Source organism: Curcuma longa, chromosome 19, assembly GCF_044706935.1.
Source record: "Curcuma longa cultivar G26 ecotype Majalengka, Jawa Barat chromosome 19, ITB_CL_G26_1.1, whole genome shotgun sequence".
NCBI lineage: Eukaryota > Viridiplantae > Streptophyta > Magnoliopsida > Zingiberales > Zingiberaceae > Curcuma > Curcuma longa.
In genome coordinates this window covers 5,125,142-5,139,901 of record NC_133879.1, presented here as the reverse complement: position 1 = coordinate 5,139,901, position 14,760 = coordinate 5,125,142, and the positions used below count along the sequence as shown (strand labels likewise).

Here is a 14,760-nt window from a genome sequence, read left to right as displayed (position 1 = left end):
TTACAATAGGAATTCGTCTATTTTTACGACACTGGAACGTGACAAGTCAATTTTAGAACTTTAAGTTCGTTGTATGGGAAAACACCGAAAAGAAACATGTTGCACGTGATGGATTTGGAGGTTAGAATATAATAATCTATGCTGTGGCCGGCAGAGCAGTCAGCGTTAAATTTGTAGCGCTGGACGGTGATCACGCGCTTCAAACTTAATCGCACGTGGGAATTCCGTCGGTCATCGCCACCGACTAGTGTGCAAATCACGGCCCGACACAAACACTGCTTTAGCATCTTTTTTTGGTGCGTTTCCACGAGCTCCTTCCGCATTATATAGATTCCACCAATTCCCGGCTCCTCATCTCACTGCTCACCCTCTCTCGCTTCCATCTGATTCCTCAACGTCTCCGTCTCCATGGCTTCTCTCAGATCTCCCTCCCTCTGCAACAATCTTCCCTCTGTCCGCCCTTCCAACAAGCTCGTCGGCCTCCATATGATCTCCCCCGCGCGCTCACACAGGGGAAGCCCCTTCTTCAGCAACAAGCAACAGCTAAGGTCCACAATTCGCTGCACGGACCAAATATCAGCTGTTCCGGCGAACCACTCCTTCCCCAGCAGCAGACCAGGTGCTGCTCCGCTCTACTTTCCTTTAGTTCGTCTCTCTGTTTTATTTTTCTTTTTTGTTTTCATTTCTAATTGTGTGAGCGTGTGTTCCTGCAGCTTCCAAGGTTCAGGAAATGCACGTGTATGAAATCAACGAGCTCGATCGCAGCAGCCCGGCGTACCTTCGCCTGAGCCAGAAGGAGGTCAATTCGCTAGGCGACCTAGTCCCTTTTACCAACAAGGCAAGTGAAGTCGGCAGGGAGATTTTGAGTAATTAATGAATCTGAAATTAGTGTGTGACAGAAAAATGTCGAAACCGATCGGTTGCAGGTGTACTCGGGGGACTTGCAGAAGCGGCTGGGAATCACAGCGGGACTCTGCATACTCATCCAGCACGTGCCGGAGAAGAATGGCGACCGGTACGAGGCCATCTACAGCATGTACTTCGGGGAGTATGGCCATTTATCGATTCAGGGGCCGTACCTGACGTACGAGGAAACTTACTTGGCTGTCACTGGAGGCTCCGGCGTTTTCGCCGGCGCCTACGGACAGGTGAAGCTGCAGCAGCTGGTCTTCCCCTTCAAGATCTTCTACACATTCTACCTGCAAGGCATCCCCGACCTCCCTGAGGAGCTCCTCTGCACGCCCGTGCCACCGTCGCCTGAGGTCGAGCCGACGCTGGAAGCTAAGGCAGGCCAACCCCATGCGGCGCTCAACAACTATACCAATTGAATTAGCCGATTGCAGCAGTCGCATCCGCAAATAAATTTCCTAAAGAAAACAATATCTTCTCCCGATCTGAGTTTAAATGGATAAAATTTCTGTACTACTTCTGCAGGTGAACTGGTTTACATATTGCAATGCCAATTGCAATCGGATTGTAACGAATCTAATAAAATGAGAATTGATATTCCGAGGGCTCGAGCCCGAACCTGAATAAAATGAAACCACTTCTTTTTCATACTGACTTTCGTAGCTACTCTCTTAAGCATCATAGGTGTTTCGTCGGATCACATCGTACCCTCTAATTTGTGTTGATTTTGGATAGGGCACTATCGTAGATGATCAAGGGTGTCCGATAAAAGGAGATCTAAGATTCAGCCGCAACAAGAATCGACTCTGGAGACAATCACTGAAATTTACTGATAGTGTCTTATAGATACTCAAGCCATGTGTCATAGAACGTCAATTATAACGGTCTGCAAGTAGTTGTTTACAGCGGCTATGCGATAGATTATTGAGTTGTCAAAGATGGTTAGGACATCTAGATAGACCTTACAACTAGACCTACCACGTTGTAAGATTCTCTTATTTATAAGAATTTTATTGCATAAAAAAATTAAAATTTATTGCATAAAAAAATTTATATAATTTTGTTGGATAATAAAATTTTTAACCAAAATTTTGTTGGATAACAAAACTTAATAAAATTTTATTGAATAACAAAATTAATATAATTCCCTCTAGAATTAATCTGAATTCTATTAACTGAATTCTTAATAGAATTCTAAACAGAATTCTAACAGAATTTTTAACAGAATTCTAATCAAATTCTAACCGAATTCTTAACAGAATTCTAATCAAATTCTTAATAGAATTCTAACAAAATCTCATCGGTGGATACGATACTTTATCTAGAGACTATAATAGGGACCTAGAGGAGGAATTGATTTTGGCATCATGATGGGCTTGGACTTCCTGTGTTCTCCTTGAACATCCAACTCAAGTCCATCAATAATAACTCATACCACTAAAGGGTTATTATTGAATTACTGCACCAATCCCATATTATAATATGAGCTCCTTATTATGAGTGCATTTATCTTCCTGTATTTAAGATATCGTATGCCCGTCAATTAATTGAATTACTGACAACTCAATTAATTAACTTCTAATTCCGAGAGCATGCGGACTAAGTCCACTTGCAGGGTTTATATGATAATCCTTATGAGCTCCTCAAGGGTACATTATCAGTCTAAATATTAGGACACAGTTTTCTTCTATAATCAACAACACACCACATACATAATACTATCTCCCAACTCATTAGGCCTATTGATTTAACGAATAAATCTCACCCTTTAATGAATTAAAGAAATACATACTAAGTATATGTGCTTGTTATTAAATAGGGATTAAGAGCATGCACATCCATAATAACAGAGGTCTAGTTCAATTATATAGTAAGTATAAATCGAACGACCTCAAACGGTCCTGTTCAATACACACAAAGTGTACTAGTGTAATTTAATAGTCAAGATAAATTAATATCAATTACACTACAACCATTCCAATGGTTTATCCCAGTCCATTTTGGTTGTGAGTTACTATTTATAATTTATAAGGAACTGATAACATGATCTTCTGTGTGACACCACACACCATGTTATCTACAATATAAATTAAGTGAACAATTTCATTAACATAAAAATACAGACATTTGACCAATGTGATTCTCATTTCAAAATATTTCAAAATAGATGTTTATACAAAAGCTAGGCTTATAGTATACATCCTAATAATTTTATCCAGACTTAGATCGATGAGGTCCTCAAGCATGGTTCAACCATGCCTTTCCAGAAGGAGTAGGGGGCTTCAGTGGGTGTTACCTAGGAAACTAAATCTTCTATGTAGAGTTCCAAGGGAGTGGCGTCCACGTCTTGCCTTCATTGAAAACTGATCAGTCCAGTCAGGTAAATTAGTTAAACTAGACTAGCCAGCCCGGTCAAGTTGAGCAACCCTATCAGGTTGTTGATAGGGAGAGCTACTGCCCAATATATGTCATTCTCAGCTACTATTTTAGAAGAAGCGTTGTTAACCAACTTTCGACCTCTATAGATGCATGAATACAATGGCTTTATAGATCTGGCTTCAAGAATGCAGTTCTCCTTCACTAACTCTTTAATGGTGTAAAGTGTTGAGTTTTTTAACAACCCTCATGGGGATAGCTCAATAGTGGTTTAGCAGTTTACACCAAGGCTCCATCTAGTCGTTCGATGGCTTTGCAACCTTGTTCTTATGGCACTTCTCAATTTCAAAACAATACCCTCCCACCCCTTTAAGTCTGTTTAATTTCAAACAAAAGTAGCAAGAGTCTCTCTGGGAGTACATGCAAAAGGTTCAATCAAGTGGCACTAGAAGTGTCTTCACTAGCACCAGATATTTTGACCAGAGCCTTTTCCCATGGTCTCCATGAGGGTGACTTTGTTTGATCCTTAGCCAAGAAACCACCTCATGATTATGATGAGTTGTTGGCCCGAGCGGAAAGATATGTAAACGTGGAAGAGGCGCAAAAGCTAGGAAGGACTATTAGGGCCCTCACATTGCCGAAGAAGGAGGTGGAAGGGATCGCTGTCAAGAGTACAAGTTTCCAGCGCCACCTGCTCCTCTTGTGTATCATGCTCCATCTGTGCCCAGGCGCCTAACAACCATTATTTTATCGTAATAATTAGGTTCTTATATTCGTATGCTTAAATCAACATTTATATCATATTTCATGAATTAGAATTATTTTTAGACTTTAATGCAAATTATTTCATAATTATGATATTTTATGCTAATATTTGAATAGGGTCTTTGTAGGCAACCATGGAATAGTAGACCCAAGTTGGATGAATCTAAATTGAACTTATTTCTGCGATTAATTGAGGAGATTAAATCTGAATCAATTTGGACCGTTCATACAAGATCATAATTGATCTGAGCCATCCATCAAGATTTAGTCCATCCAAGTAAAAGAGGGAGTAAATCAAGATCATAGATCAAGATCTGAGGCCTTTGATCTAGATTTGAATTCAATCAAGCCGTTGATCCAGATTCGGATTAATTCTCGCCGTTGATGCAGATCTAAGCTAATCCTGAATTTAAATCTGAGTTGATCGAACGATTGAAATTTAATTGAGAATGCTACAGGTGGAGAGATCGTGATTTCAAGGGAGATCAGGGAATAGAGGCGGAGCACGCGAAGCAGAGGATCGTTTTCTTATCTACTGCCGCCCACTAGAGTCCACCTTCATTCCCCCGAGGTCAAGGGGTTTTCCTTATCCCTCCACATTCTTCTAATGCAAGAAAGAAGAAAGTAGCCCCCAGGGGCGTGGCGCATTGGTAACCTTATTTCCTATCCATAGGCCACTTTCACGGTTCGATTCTTCCGAGACGCGTCTCACTGGGTTTAATGCCTGGGGCGTGGCAGTCGGCTGTGCTGGTCGGGCACGTGGATCCCAATTTGGTAATGAGCTGGAATGTAGATGCCAGTGAATCCTCCTGATTTACCCTCGTTGGCCGGTGGGGACTCTAGTTGAAGGCTGTGGGGCAGGGTCGGTCAGCCAAGGGGGACTAGTTGGTGCCAAATGCCCAGATACCCCTTGTAAAAAAAAAGTACTTAATTCATTCGTGCACCACCTCCATCTGAAGCTCCACCAGTTCTTCTTCTTCGATCATCGTCAGACATCCACCATTGTCTTCCACATCCGCGCACCGCCGGAACTAGGTCTAGGGGATTCCCTTCCTTGTTTCCGATTCATCCTTCACCTCCATCCGTAGATCCGGGCGCCATCTTCTTCCTTCCATCACTGTCGGCCATCAGAGTCATTCTCCACAATCCACCGAAGTCCAGGGGGTTCCTCTGCTTCATCCTTCCTCATCGCCACCTCCATCAGAAGCTCCGATCATCATCTTCCACCTTTGTCATCCACAATTCCACCTCCGCCGAACACAGGGATCTCCAACTGGAAGTCGATGGATTTTCCTTCTTCTGGTCAACTCCATCCATTGCTACTCACGGGGAAAGAAGGGGTTTCCCTCTCTACTCGGGTGCCTTCGCCATCCATCATCTTCCTGATGTCATCCGATCTTTCTCCTCCCAACAGAACTGACTAATACAAGTTTTAGGGGATGCCCTAGCTTGGTTTGTGAGCATCTTCTTGATCCAAATCTTAGCTTATCATGATGTGCAAATCATTTTCATTTGTTTGAATTGTTGAAAGAATTTTTGGTCTAATCCCGCATACATTTGAATTTGAATCCGCATTGATTGTAGATCTCAGTGTGTTCAATGTTACTGTCATATTTAATTTCCCTATTGCAGCAGTTAGATTAGTTTAGATGTTTTCCCAATATCATGAGTTGATTACATGGTAGTTTAGTTTCCTTGAGTTCCTCGCTTATGCAAATAGGTGTTAGGTTTTGTTTAATTGCTTAAGTTTTATTAATTGCTTCTTACTTCTTTAATTCGTGTAATTGTAGTTTAGGTTAAACTAGGTTGCCTTTTGTTTTTCGCCTTTAGCATTACAACTTAAAATCCAAAACCTCAACCCAATAACGATTTGATCCTAAGAATTGTCATGTATCGATCACATTCATTGGGAGACCATCTGAGTTACCCCATACTGCATTAGTGTAGAGAGGGGTTGCAGTATTTTATTTGTTCTCGTATCACGACAAATATGAGTTTTTTTTTTTGGATTGTGTATCAGTGCAGAGTTTTGGCAATTACCTTGTGATATCTGAATGTCTCAATTACTCCATTTCAAAGACTGAATTTTTCAATAAATTAGAGCAATGGAGATGACCTTCTTGTTTCTGAATTGTTGAAATGCTACCTCTGAAAACCTGCAGTCCAGAACCCTTACTACTTCTCTTCTTCTCTATCATCTTCTCTCATCTCCAAAATTACAGCAGCCCTACCAACACCAGTTAGGAAGCTTTCAAAATGGTATTAACCTATGCAATTCATAGATCCAACATCAGATTCAGAAATTATATCAAAATGAAAATCCAAGGCCAAAGCTGATTTATGAATTCCAAGCTTCAGTCTCAGGTTTTGAAGTTTAAGGGAATTCCAGCTCAAGTTATAAAGAACCAAACTTAAGAAAAAGTATCATTTAACACTAACCTAGCTAGAGCTTCAATTCAAACCATTACTGATCAGAAATAACTTAAAAAGTTGGCACTAAATAGGGATTTGAGGTAAGACTGGTTTTTTTCCTTGTTAACTCAGTTCAAAATGTAAGATTCAACAAAATTCTGATACTTCACAACTCAGAAATTCCTAGAATCAATGCCATCAGCAATATTTATACCATTCTGAACTTGTTTTTTCTCTGAATTCATATTCAGATTCAGAAGGGAACAATTGAAGCAGCAGCAGCTCTGATTTCTAGCTCTATTTTCATTCCAGAAATCTAGTTCATGGAAGCCAACCTTCAAAATTCATGTTCATTTCTGAATTCAGACATTCAGAAATTCCAAAATTCATGGTGAGAAACTCCATAAAGAATTGGCACAGTACAAGGCTTTGAGATTGTTTACAACATCTCATCAATTCTGTTTCCAAGTGCATTCAACAATCAATGAAACTCTTCAATTCAACTTAAGGTTCTCTCCTTTCTGAATTCAGGCAATCAACAAGTCTGATTTAGAGATTCAGAGATTTCTGAGTAGGACAGTCCTATCATCATTTCCATCTCTCATTCTCTATCAATTCAATTTCTTCTATTCTATTACCTTTTCTTCTCCATTCTTTTCTTTATATCTTTTTTATCTCCTCTATTCTCCTTTTTAATTCAATCCTTGTCAAGCAAAATTATGGCTGATCAATTTAAGAAACAACTAAATACTCGATATGGTTTGATCTCTAAAAAAAATTCAAAAACTTCAGTAGTTTGACCATATTTCAGAATCTCTGAAATTCTGGTATCTATGGATTTCTAATAATGATAAATTCTAGTAAAGCTTCACTTGTGATAATTACCCTCTTCAAGCTTCAATTTAAAAACAGGCTTCCAAATTCAGTTTCAAAACTCTGAATTCTGAAAGTTCGTTCATATTTTTTTATCTTCACTAGGAACCTAGCAAGAGCAGGATACCAAATGATAAATTCAGACTAACATCTTCTCTTGGATTCCAACTGACATTAGGAGAAAGGGTTGATCTCATTACAAATGCCAGGAACTCAAGCTGATATTTAAAGACTCTTTAGCAATAGCAACAGCAAGAGGAAGAAACCAAATTCAGTAACTTAGCTTAATAAGTCTAAAATCACAGCTCATGCAATTTTCAAGAATCAGAAATCTTGGTTGAATTTATATCTCTAGTGATTCAGTAATATCAAACTCATGTCAATCCTACTGATTCTTCTCAGTTCAGCTAAACAGTTTAGACATCAACAGTTTTAGCATTTGTCACTCTCCATCGTAGCAACATGACTATGACTCATGAAGAATTCCGCTTCATAGAGAATAAATTATTGGTGCAAGGAGCACCAGATAATCGAATTGATATTTTGATCATGGTAAAGAGTTCAAGTTAAACTAGTGACGTTTACCAACGAACTAACATGAGTGTACAGGTAGCACAGGGAAGTCCTAATTGAGGCTAGGAAAGGAAGTCTTAGTCTGAAAGACTGGGCAAGGTAGTCTTAGTTAGGAAGACTTGGCAGAAAGACTTGACAGATCAAAACACCAGGCGAGAAGTTTAAGCGGGTCGTGGACTGGATGTCTAGTGGAGTAATGGGTCAACGAGGACCGGACTTCGGAGGAAAGTCTTAGGGGTCCAGGATCGGATGCTGAGCAAAAGTCCAACCAGATCTAGAAGACCGGATGATTGGTAGAGGTAAATTCTTCTGAGAGAATTAGGTGAGGACGCATTCCTTGAAAGGGAACAGTAGATGTCGGTCTGATCTAGGATTTCATTGAAAACCTCAAAGTCAAGACCATACAGTTGGTAAATTGTTAAACTTTAAATTCTTGTAATATCTGTTTTGCACTAACTCTGTGATGTAGGAATTAAGAGACCAAAACTTCGAGTTCCGGGTGCCCCTATTGGATCTAGGCGATCAGACTGTACAGGCGCTCGGATGTCAACCGATCAGGCTAGTGAGGTGGATAAGGTGGCGAGTCCTAGTGGTTGAGATACCTTAGCTTCCAGGCGCCTAGAAAGGCTCCAGGCGCTCGAAGATGGATAAGGTGCGGTGGAGTCAAAGTTGATTCGGCAACCTCCATGTCAGCATTTCAGGCGCTCGAAAGGGATACAGGTGCACGGAGATGCCAAGTCAGCATCAAGAACGGATAGACGGATGACGTGAAGGCGTCCAGAAGGAGTTCTAAGCAACTGCGTGGGAAAATCCTAGAACACTAAACTACGCTACCTCAACGTCCAATCTACGCGCGATCGAAGCACCCGAGACGTCATTGTAACGCTAGAAAGTTGCACCTACAATGAAGCAAACTTCTCATTTACATTCTCAGTAAAACATTTACTTTTCGCCTTTAATTTTGTACTTAATTTATAAGGACGATAAAAGCTTATCAATCCTAAAACTCTGTAAAAGGCGAAACTTTTCTTGAAAGAGAAAGAGTTATTTAGTGGATTGTCCGTCGTAAACGGTCATGGACCGTGAGCCTTGGAGTAGCAGCTAGTGGATGTGAACCAAGTAAAACGCATCCAGTTTTATATTCCACTGTGTATTTACTTACTCGATTTTTATGAAGATTTTTTGAACTCTTGAAAAAATGACAAACAAGCTTTTCACCCCTCTCTCTAGCGTTCACACCGATCCTACAATTGAAATAAGAGCGAGGAGTGCTCGACATTAATGCAACCATTAATCGAGCAAGTTTTTCGTCGCTCTACATTTTTATTTATTTATTTTCACACTATTAATCCAGGACCAAGTCTTGGGATATTTTTTTCGTTTACTTGTGTGCATGTGTTTAATAGCCCACCAAGAAGGCTGTAACACCGTGAGACCTCCTTTATTCTTCGGCGAAAACTTCATGTACTGGAAGGGGAGAATGGAGTACCACTTGAAAACTCAAGTGGAGATGTGAATTGTGATCCAGATAGGCTTCACCCTTACCGACAGATGCAGACTAACCATGCGAGAAATGGGACACTGCCACAAAATGTAAAATTGAGACTGACGCCAGAGCTACGCAAACATTGCAATGAGACCTCACTAAGAAGAAGCTCAATAGAGTGGGTCCATTTATAAGTGCAAAGGACTTATGAGACAAACTGGGTACTGTAGACTAAACCAATTTGGTTCAAAACTAAATCGTTTGATTCAATAAACAAACGACCTCTGATTTGACTCAAATCAGTTTTGTTCATTTCGTCTTTCACAAAATGAAACCCCTCATCACTTCCATTTTGCCAAAATTTCTTCCATTATGAACTAAATCAAGTTAGTTCAATTTGGTTTAAAATCGAATCGTTTGGTTCAATAATCAAATCATCTCCGATTTGAACTAAACTAATTTTATTTATTTTGTCTTTATAAGACGAAGCCCATCATTTTGCCTTTGTTCGGTCCAACTAGACTGTATTTCTCTCGATCTGATAATCTAATTTTGAAACTCATTTTAAGTCCTTCGGAAAACTTATAGTGTGTGACCCAATAGGTTCCCGATTATGTTGGTCGTCCATAATTAACCATTAATTGCGTAACGATCATGAGTGACATTTAGTAGTATATCATGATCCCCAATTGATCGGAAAATCAACAATTGATTCTAGAACAATTCTAAACCCTTCAGCAACTCTAATTAAACGTGCCTCGTTCCTTTCACCATCTTATACCCGCTTGGTTCAGGACATGGTCTATGTGTTAGTCCTCACTAGGTTGACTACGTCACACCTAGCCTAAGCTTACTTTTTTATCCTGTGGATTCAAATTACTTATACATGTGTTCAAGAGTATCATACTCTTGACATGTGATACTTTGGCCAAAGACTTTTAATAACAATCCTATTAAAGTTAGTACGCAACAGAATATAAAATATTAAAGAACAGGAGCGATGAGAAGAGGAAACACTAATTTTATTTGATTCTCAACTCCTCAAAATTGGTACTCTAAGACTTATGTGCAAGAGACGAATTTCCACTAAATGTATCTTCTTTTCGAATACCTTTTGAAAATGGACAAACCTTCTTACAATAAATTAAATACAAGCACAAAAACATGTATGGATCTCCTCTAAGTCCTACATACACCGACACTCATCCTTGACTTCTTAGATCACACGAGCAGAACATCTTAGCACTTTTCAAGCATAGAAGAAGATAAGTAGGATTGGAAGATTGATGTCTTGAATGTAGAGCCTTCGCCTACTTTTATAGAGTTGGATCCGATCTTTATCGGTAGACTGAAAACCTTATTTGATCAATCGATGACTTGGTCAAACTCTATCCAGAGATCGAGCCTTGTGATCTCGTCTCTATCAAGTTTATCGATCAACTGAACCTCTTATTGGTCTATTGAACTTTTTGGTCACCTGAATCAAGAGATCTAAGACTTGAACCTGACTTGGGTTCATCTAGTTGACTGGGTCGATTTGGGTCTGGTTCGATTGGGGTCAAGCCGGTTCACTTCGGACTTGGTCCAGCGTTGTCGTGTTGCATTTGTCTGCTCTCCATTTTACTTTCAACTTCAGGTTCTTGTAAAATAATCAAATAAAATGCAACCAAACAAACAAGTTTAATCCTGTAAGTCTACTTGACCTACTAGGCTTACCTCTTGCTCTGAGTTTACTCCTCCGAGGCTTCTACCTAGAGTTCACTCCTTAGAGTTTTTTCGTTGTCAAGCATTCGATCAACTTGACCTGTTTGAGTTTGTCACTTATCAGACATCTAGTCATCCTTGACCTGCTTAGACTTTCCTTTGTTAAGCATCCAGTCAATTTGACATGTTTCAATTTGTCACTTGTCAATGATGGGCATGAATACTAACCATGGATGAATAGGAGGTACCTGAAGCATGACAAATACTGGAGTGATCACAAATAAGCCCTAATTGCTGATTGTGTGGCTCCACAACTTCATCCTCCTCAGATGAGGTTTCCTGCTCTAACTCAAGTGAATGTATACTAACTGGAAGTGATTCTTGGGGTATTGCCTCCATGCAATCCCCTACACTCAAACATCCATCCTCAAAATCCTCTGATACCTCAATCAAAAGTGGTGGTCCCTGGGGCTCAGTGCAATCCCCTACACTCATTTGATCAGGCTCCATATCAGCTTCCTCCAGGTTCTCAGCAATGAAGACTGACACTGGCTCTGAAGGATTTGATTCTCTTTGTGGTTTATGCTCCATGTCTTGATCAGAAACTGAGATAGGTGTCTGAAGTCTTGGGTCTGGAATAGTTTTACCACGTCGAAATACAATAATGCTCTCATCCTCTAATGGATTCAGAAATGACTGAGATGGTGGCAATGGTGGTTGATTAGACCCTTGGGATTGAAGCTGACTGATAATAGTGCCCATGTGACTCATCTGTCTTTCAAAATTTTGAACATCAGTGTCTTCTTGTTGTTGTAAGCTTTGTTGCAATCTCTCCTCAAGCTTTTGTAGTTGTTGAATGAGCCCATTAGAACTCCCAAAATTCCCTTGATGTGCATTGGACCTTTGTTGATTTTGAAATTGAGTGGGCTGCTGAAACTGAGTATAAATCTGTCCACTTTGAAAAAATGATGGTTGGCTCTGATTTTGGGCTTGAAATGATGGATTTTGATGTTGAAAACTTGCTTGAAAGTTTGAGGAAGGTTGCTGAAAATTTGTGCCTTGAAAACCTTGATTTAGGGGCTGTTGGAAACCACCATAGGGCTGTGAAAATCCTTGGTTTGAAGGCTGGAACTGATGTGGCTGAAATTCATGGGATTGAGGCTGTGAATTTTGACTTTGGGGCTGAAAATTGTTGAAATTATGTTGAAATTGCTGTGGGGGCTGATAAGGTTGCTGAAATTGATTTGATTGTTGTTGGAAACCTTGTTGAAATTGCCCCATCTGAAAATTCTGATTTTGAACTTGAAAGGGTTGCTGAAAATCTTGATATTGGCCCTGCAAATAAAAATTTTGATGTTCAGATTGTTGATAAAATGGTTGTTGATAAAAAGAATTTCCATACATTTTAGAAACCAACAATGATCCAAGTAACAATAAAGGAAATTATTCATAAGCTCAAATCAAACAATTCCTACTAGTTATTCCCCGGCAACGGCGCCAAAATTTGACAACCCTAGATTTGCTATGTGTCACGAGTAGGGTTGCAAATTAGAATTTATATTTTTATCGAAAACCCACAATAAATACAAATAAATGAAGTATAGGGGCCTCGAGTCGTGTTTTTCCAAGGACTAGTAGAAAATTGCTTAAATTGAGCTTATCGTGTCGTGTTTTTGGGTTTTTCGATATAAATGGGGTTTTGGTATTTTTCAAATGAAATGCAAATGAAAATCAGTAAATAAATGAAAAATGCAAATTAAATAATGCAACTATGAAATCAAAACCTAAAATCAAAACCTAAATGCAATGCAATTCAATGCAAAATTCAAATCAAATATGAACAACCCAAAACCCAATAACAAATGAAACCAAAACTAAACCTAATGCTTAAATCCAATTCACCTAAGCTTAAATGCAATCTAAGTTGAATTGGCACATAAAGTAACTGGATGCAGTAAAACAAACCACTAAGCAAACTTAAAACAATAGTTAACTAACTCTAAAATTTCAATCAATTGCTTGAATTAAACTAACTTCATGGAGAAAGCTCTTGGCACCTAGCTAACAATGCCAGCCTTAACAGTAACAGTGCCAAAGATGGCAAACATCAGACAATCAAATTTCAGTAACAAAGGAGCTTCTAAAATCATCTAAGGGATTCAAAACAAACAAGATCCAAACAATAATAAGAATTAACCAATTGAATTCAATTCGAAATTGCTAAGCAATTGAATTCAAAAACTTTAGAAAATCAGAAAATGCAGAATCAGAAAAACATTAAATCAGAAACAGAAACTTCAATGAACTCATCCAGCCTTCTTCTTCCTTCGATTCTCCTCAGCTGGGTGTCAATCAAGCTTTTGAAATCCAATTCTGGAGTCTTCCACGCAATCTCTGAGTGTGTTTTACTCGCTGCCCGACGTCTGAAAAACCCGGAAAAACCCTCTCCGGCACAAAACAGAGCTTGCAGTGAGCTGTTTTCAGATGGCAAAAACTGGATTCCTTGCTTCTTCTTGCTCCGATTGATGCTTCTGATGATTCCTGAGTGCTCCACGATCCTAGGAGAACCCCTCCAGAATCGCGGCTTCGGATTGTGCAGCAGATGGCCGGAACAAGTCGAAACAGGGGTTGGCCGCCGGTGAAACCCTCGCCGTCGCGCCTCCTCCGGCTGCCGGAATATACCCAATCGGCCGGCGTTGTACTCTTCGTGGATCAAGGAACGCAATGGAAAAGGTTTGGGTGGAAGGGGCTGGCCGTGTGCGTACGTCGCCAAGCAGGGGATTATCGCGCGGGACGATGAACAGTGGCGGCCAGCCACTGTTCATCGATTAAAGCTTGGGTTTATATACCTGATTAATCATTATCTCAGCCGTCCGATTTTGATCTGATGGTCAGGACTTGATCTAGGGCTTTAGGGCAGCTTAGGGCTTCCAAAAATTTAGGGATTTTGATCGGGCTTGATCTAGGTCATGTCCTCCATGTTGGCTTGATCAATTTGGGCAAATTGGCTCGATTTGACCACGGTTGAGCTCGAGTTTGGTCCGATTTGAGCCCTAAAATCAATTAAAACCAAATTAATGCCAAAAATTACCATTAAATCATAAAAATTATAATCAAGCCTCAAATTATGCAATATAGGACAATTATGATCAAATCGATTCATTTTATAATTTATTTTCATGTAAAAACCCAAAATTGAATCGATTAAAAATGCATAAAACCCTAGCTCATCGGATCTGTGATTGTCATGTTGCTACTCCTGCTATCTATGCTAGTTAATTAATTGATACTTTATACATATCGTTGCTTGATTGTTAGTTGTTGATACTTAGACTTGAAACTTAATCTGATGTCAATGTCCTATTTGGCCCCTCAGTTCACTGCCCCGAGGGGGGTGACTAGGGAGTATAGAGTGCGGATAGGGATTTACATTCAATTAGATTCTGTTTGGCCCCTCAGTCCACTACCCCGAGGGGGGGTGACTGGGAGTGTAAAGTGCGGATAGTGACTTACATTTGATTATGTCTTGTCTGGCCCCTCAGTTCACTGTGTTCTGGGAGAGTGACTGAGGAATGTAGAGTGCAGACAGAGACTTGCATTTGGTTGCGATGTTTGCTGCGTATTTTTACATGCATTCGTTGGTAGGATTATCACATAGTTTA

At 39.8% G+C, this 14,760-nt stretch overlaps 1 protein-coding gene across 1 annotated transcript; it reads left to right on the top strand.

Annotated features, from left to right (window-relative positions):
• Positions 1 to 355: 355 nt before the first annotated feature.
• On the top strand, positions 356 to 1,425 carry LOC141812562 (allene oxide cyclase, chloroplastic-like). The gene is made up of 3 exons (XM_074700567.1): positions 356 to 619; positions 714 to 838; positions 927 to 1,425. Exons 1-3 carry the CDS (start codon positions 409 to 411, stop codon positions 1,326 to 1,328), a joined length of 738 nt encoding a protein of 245 aa, XP_074556668.1. The 5' UTR covers positions 356 to 408; the 3' UTR covers positions 1,329 to 1,425.
• Positions 1,426 to 14,760: the final 13,335 nt, after the last annotated feature.

Excerpts from the sequence above, each read along its gene's own strand:
- LOC141812562 (XM_074700567.1), top strand. The coding sequence starts at position 409 with ATGGCTTCTCTCAGATCTCCCTCCCTCTGCAACAATCTTCCCTCTGTC. Across the intron at positions 620-713 it reads CTTCCCCAGCAGCAGACCAG|CTTCCAAGGTTCAGGAAATG; the intron begins GTGCTGCTCCGC and ends GTGTTCCTGCAG. Across the intron at positions 839-926 it reads TAGTCCCTTTTACCAACAAG|GTGTACTCGGGGGACTTGCA; the intron begins GCAAGTGAAGTC and ends GATCGGTTGCAG.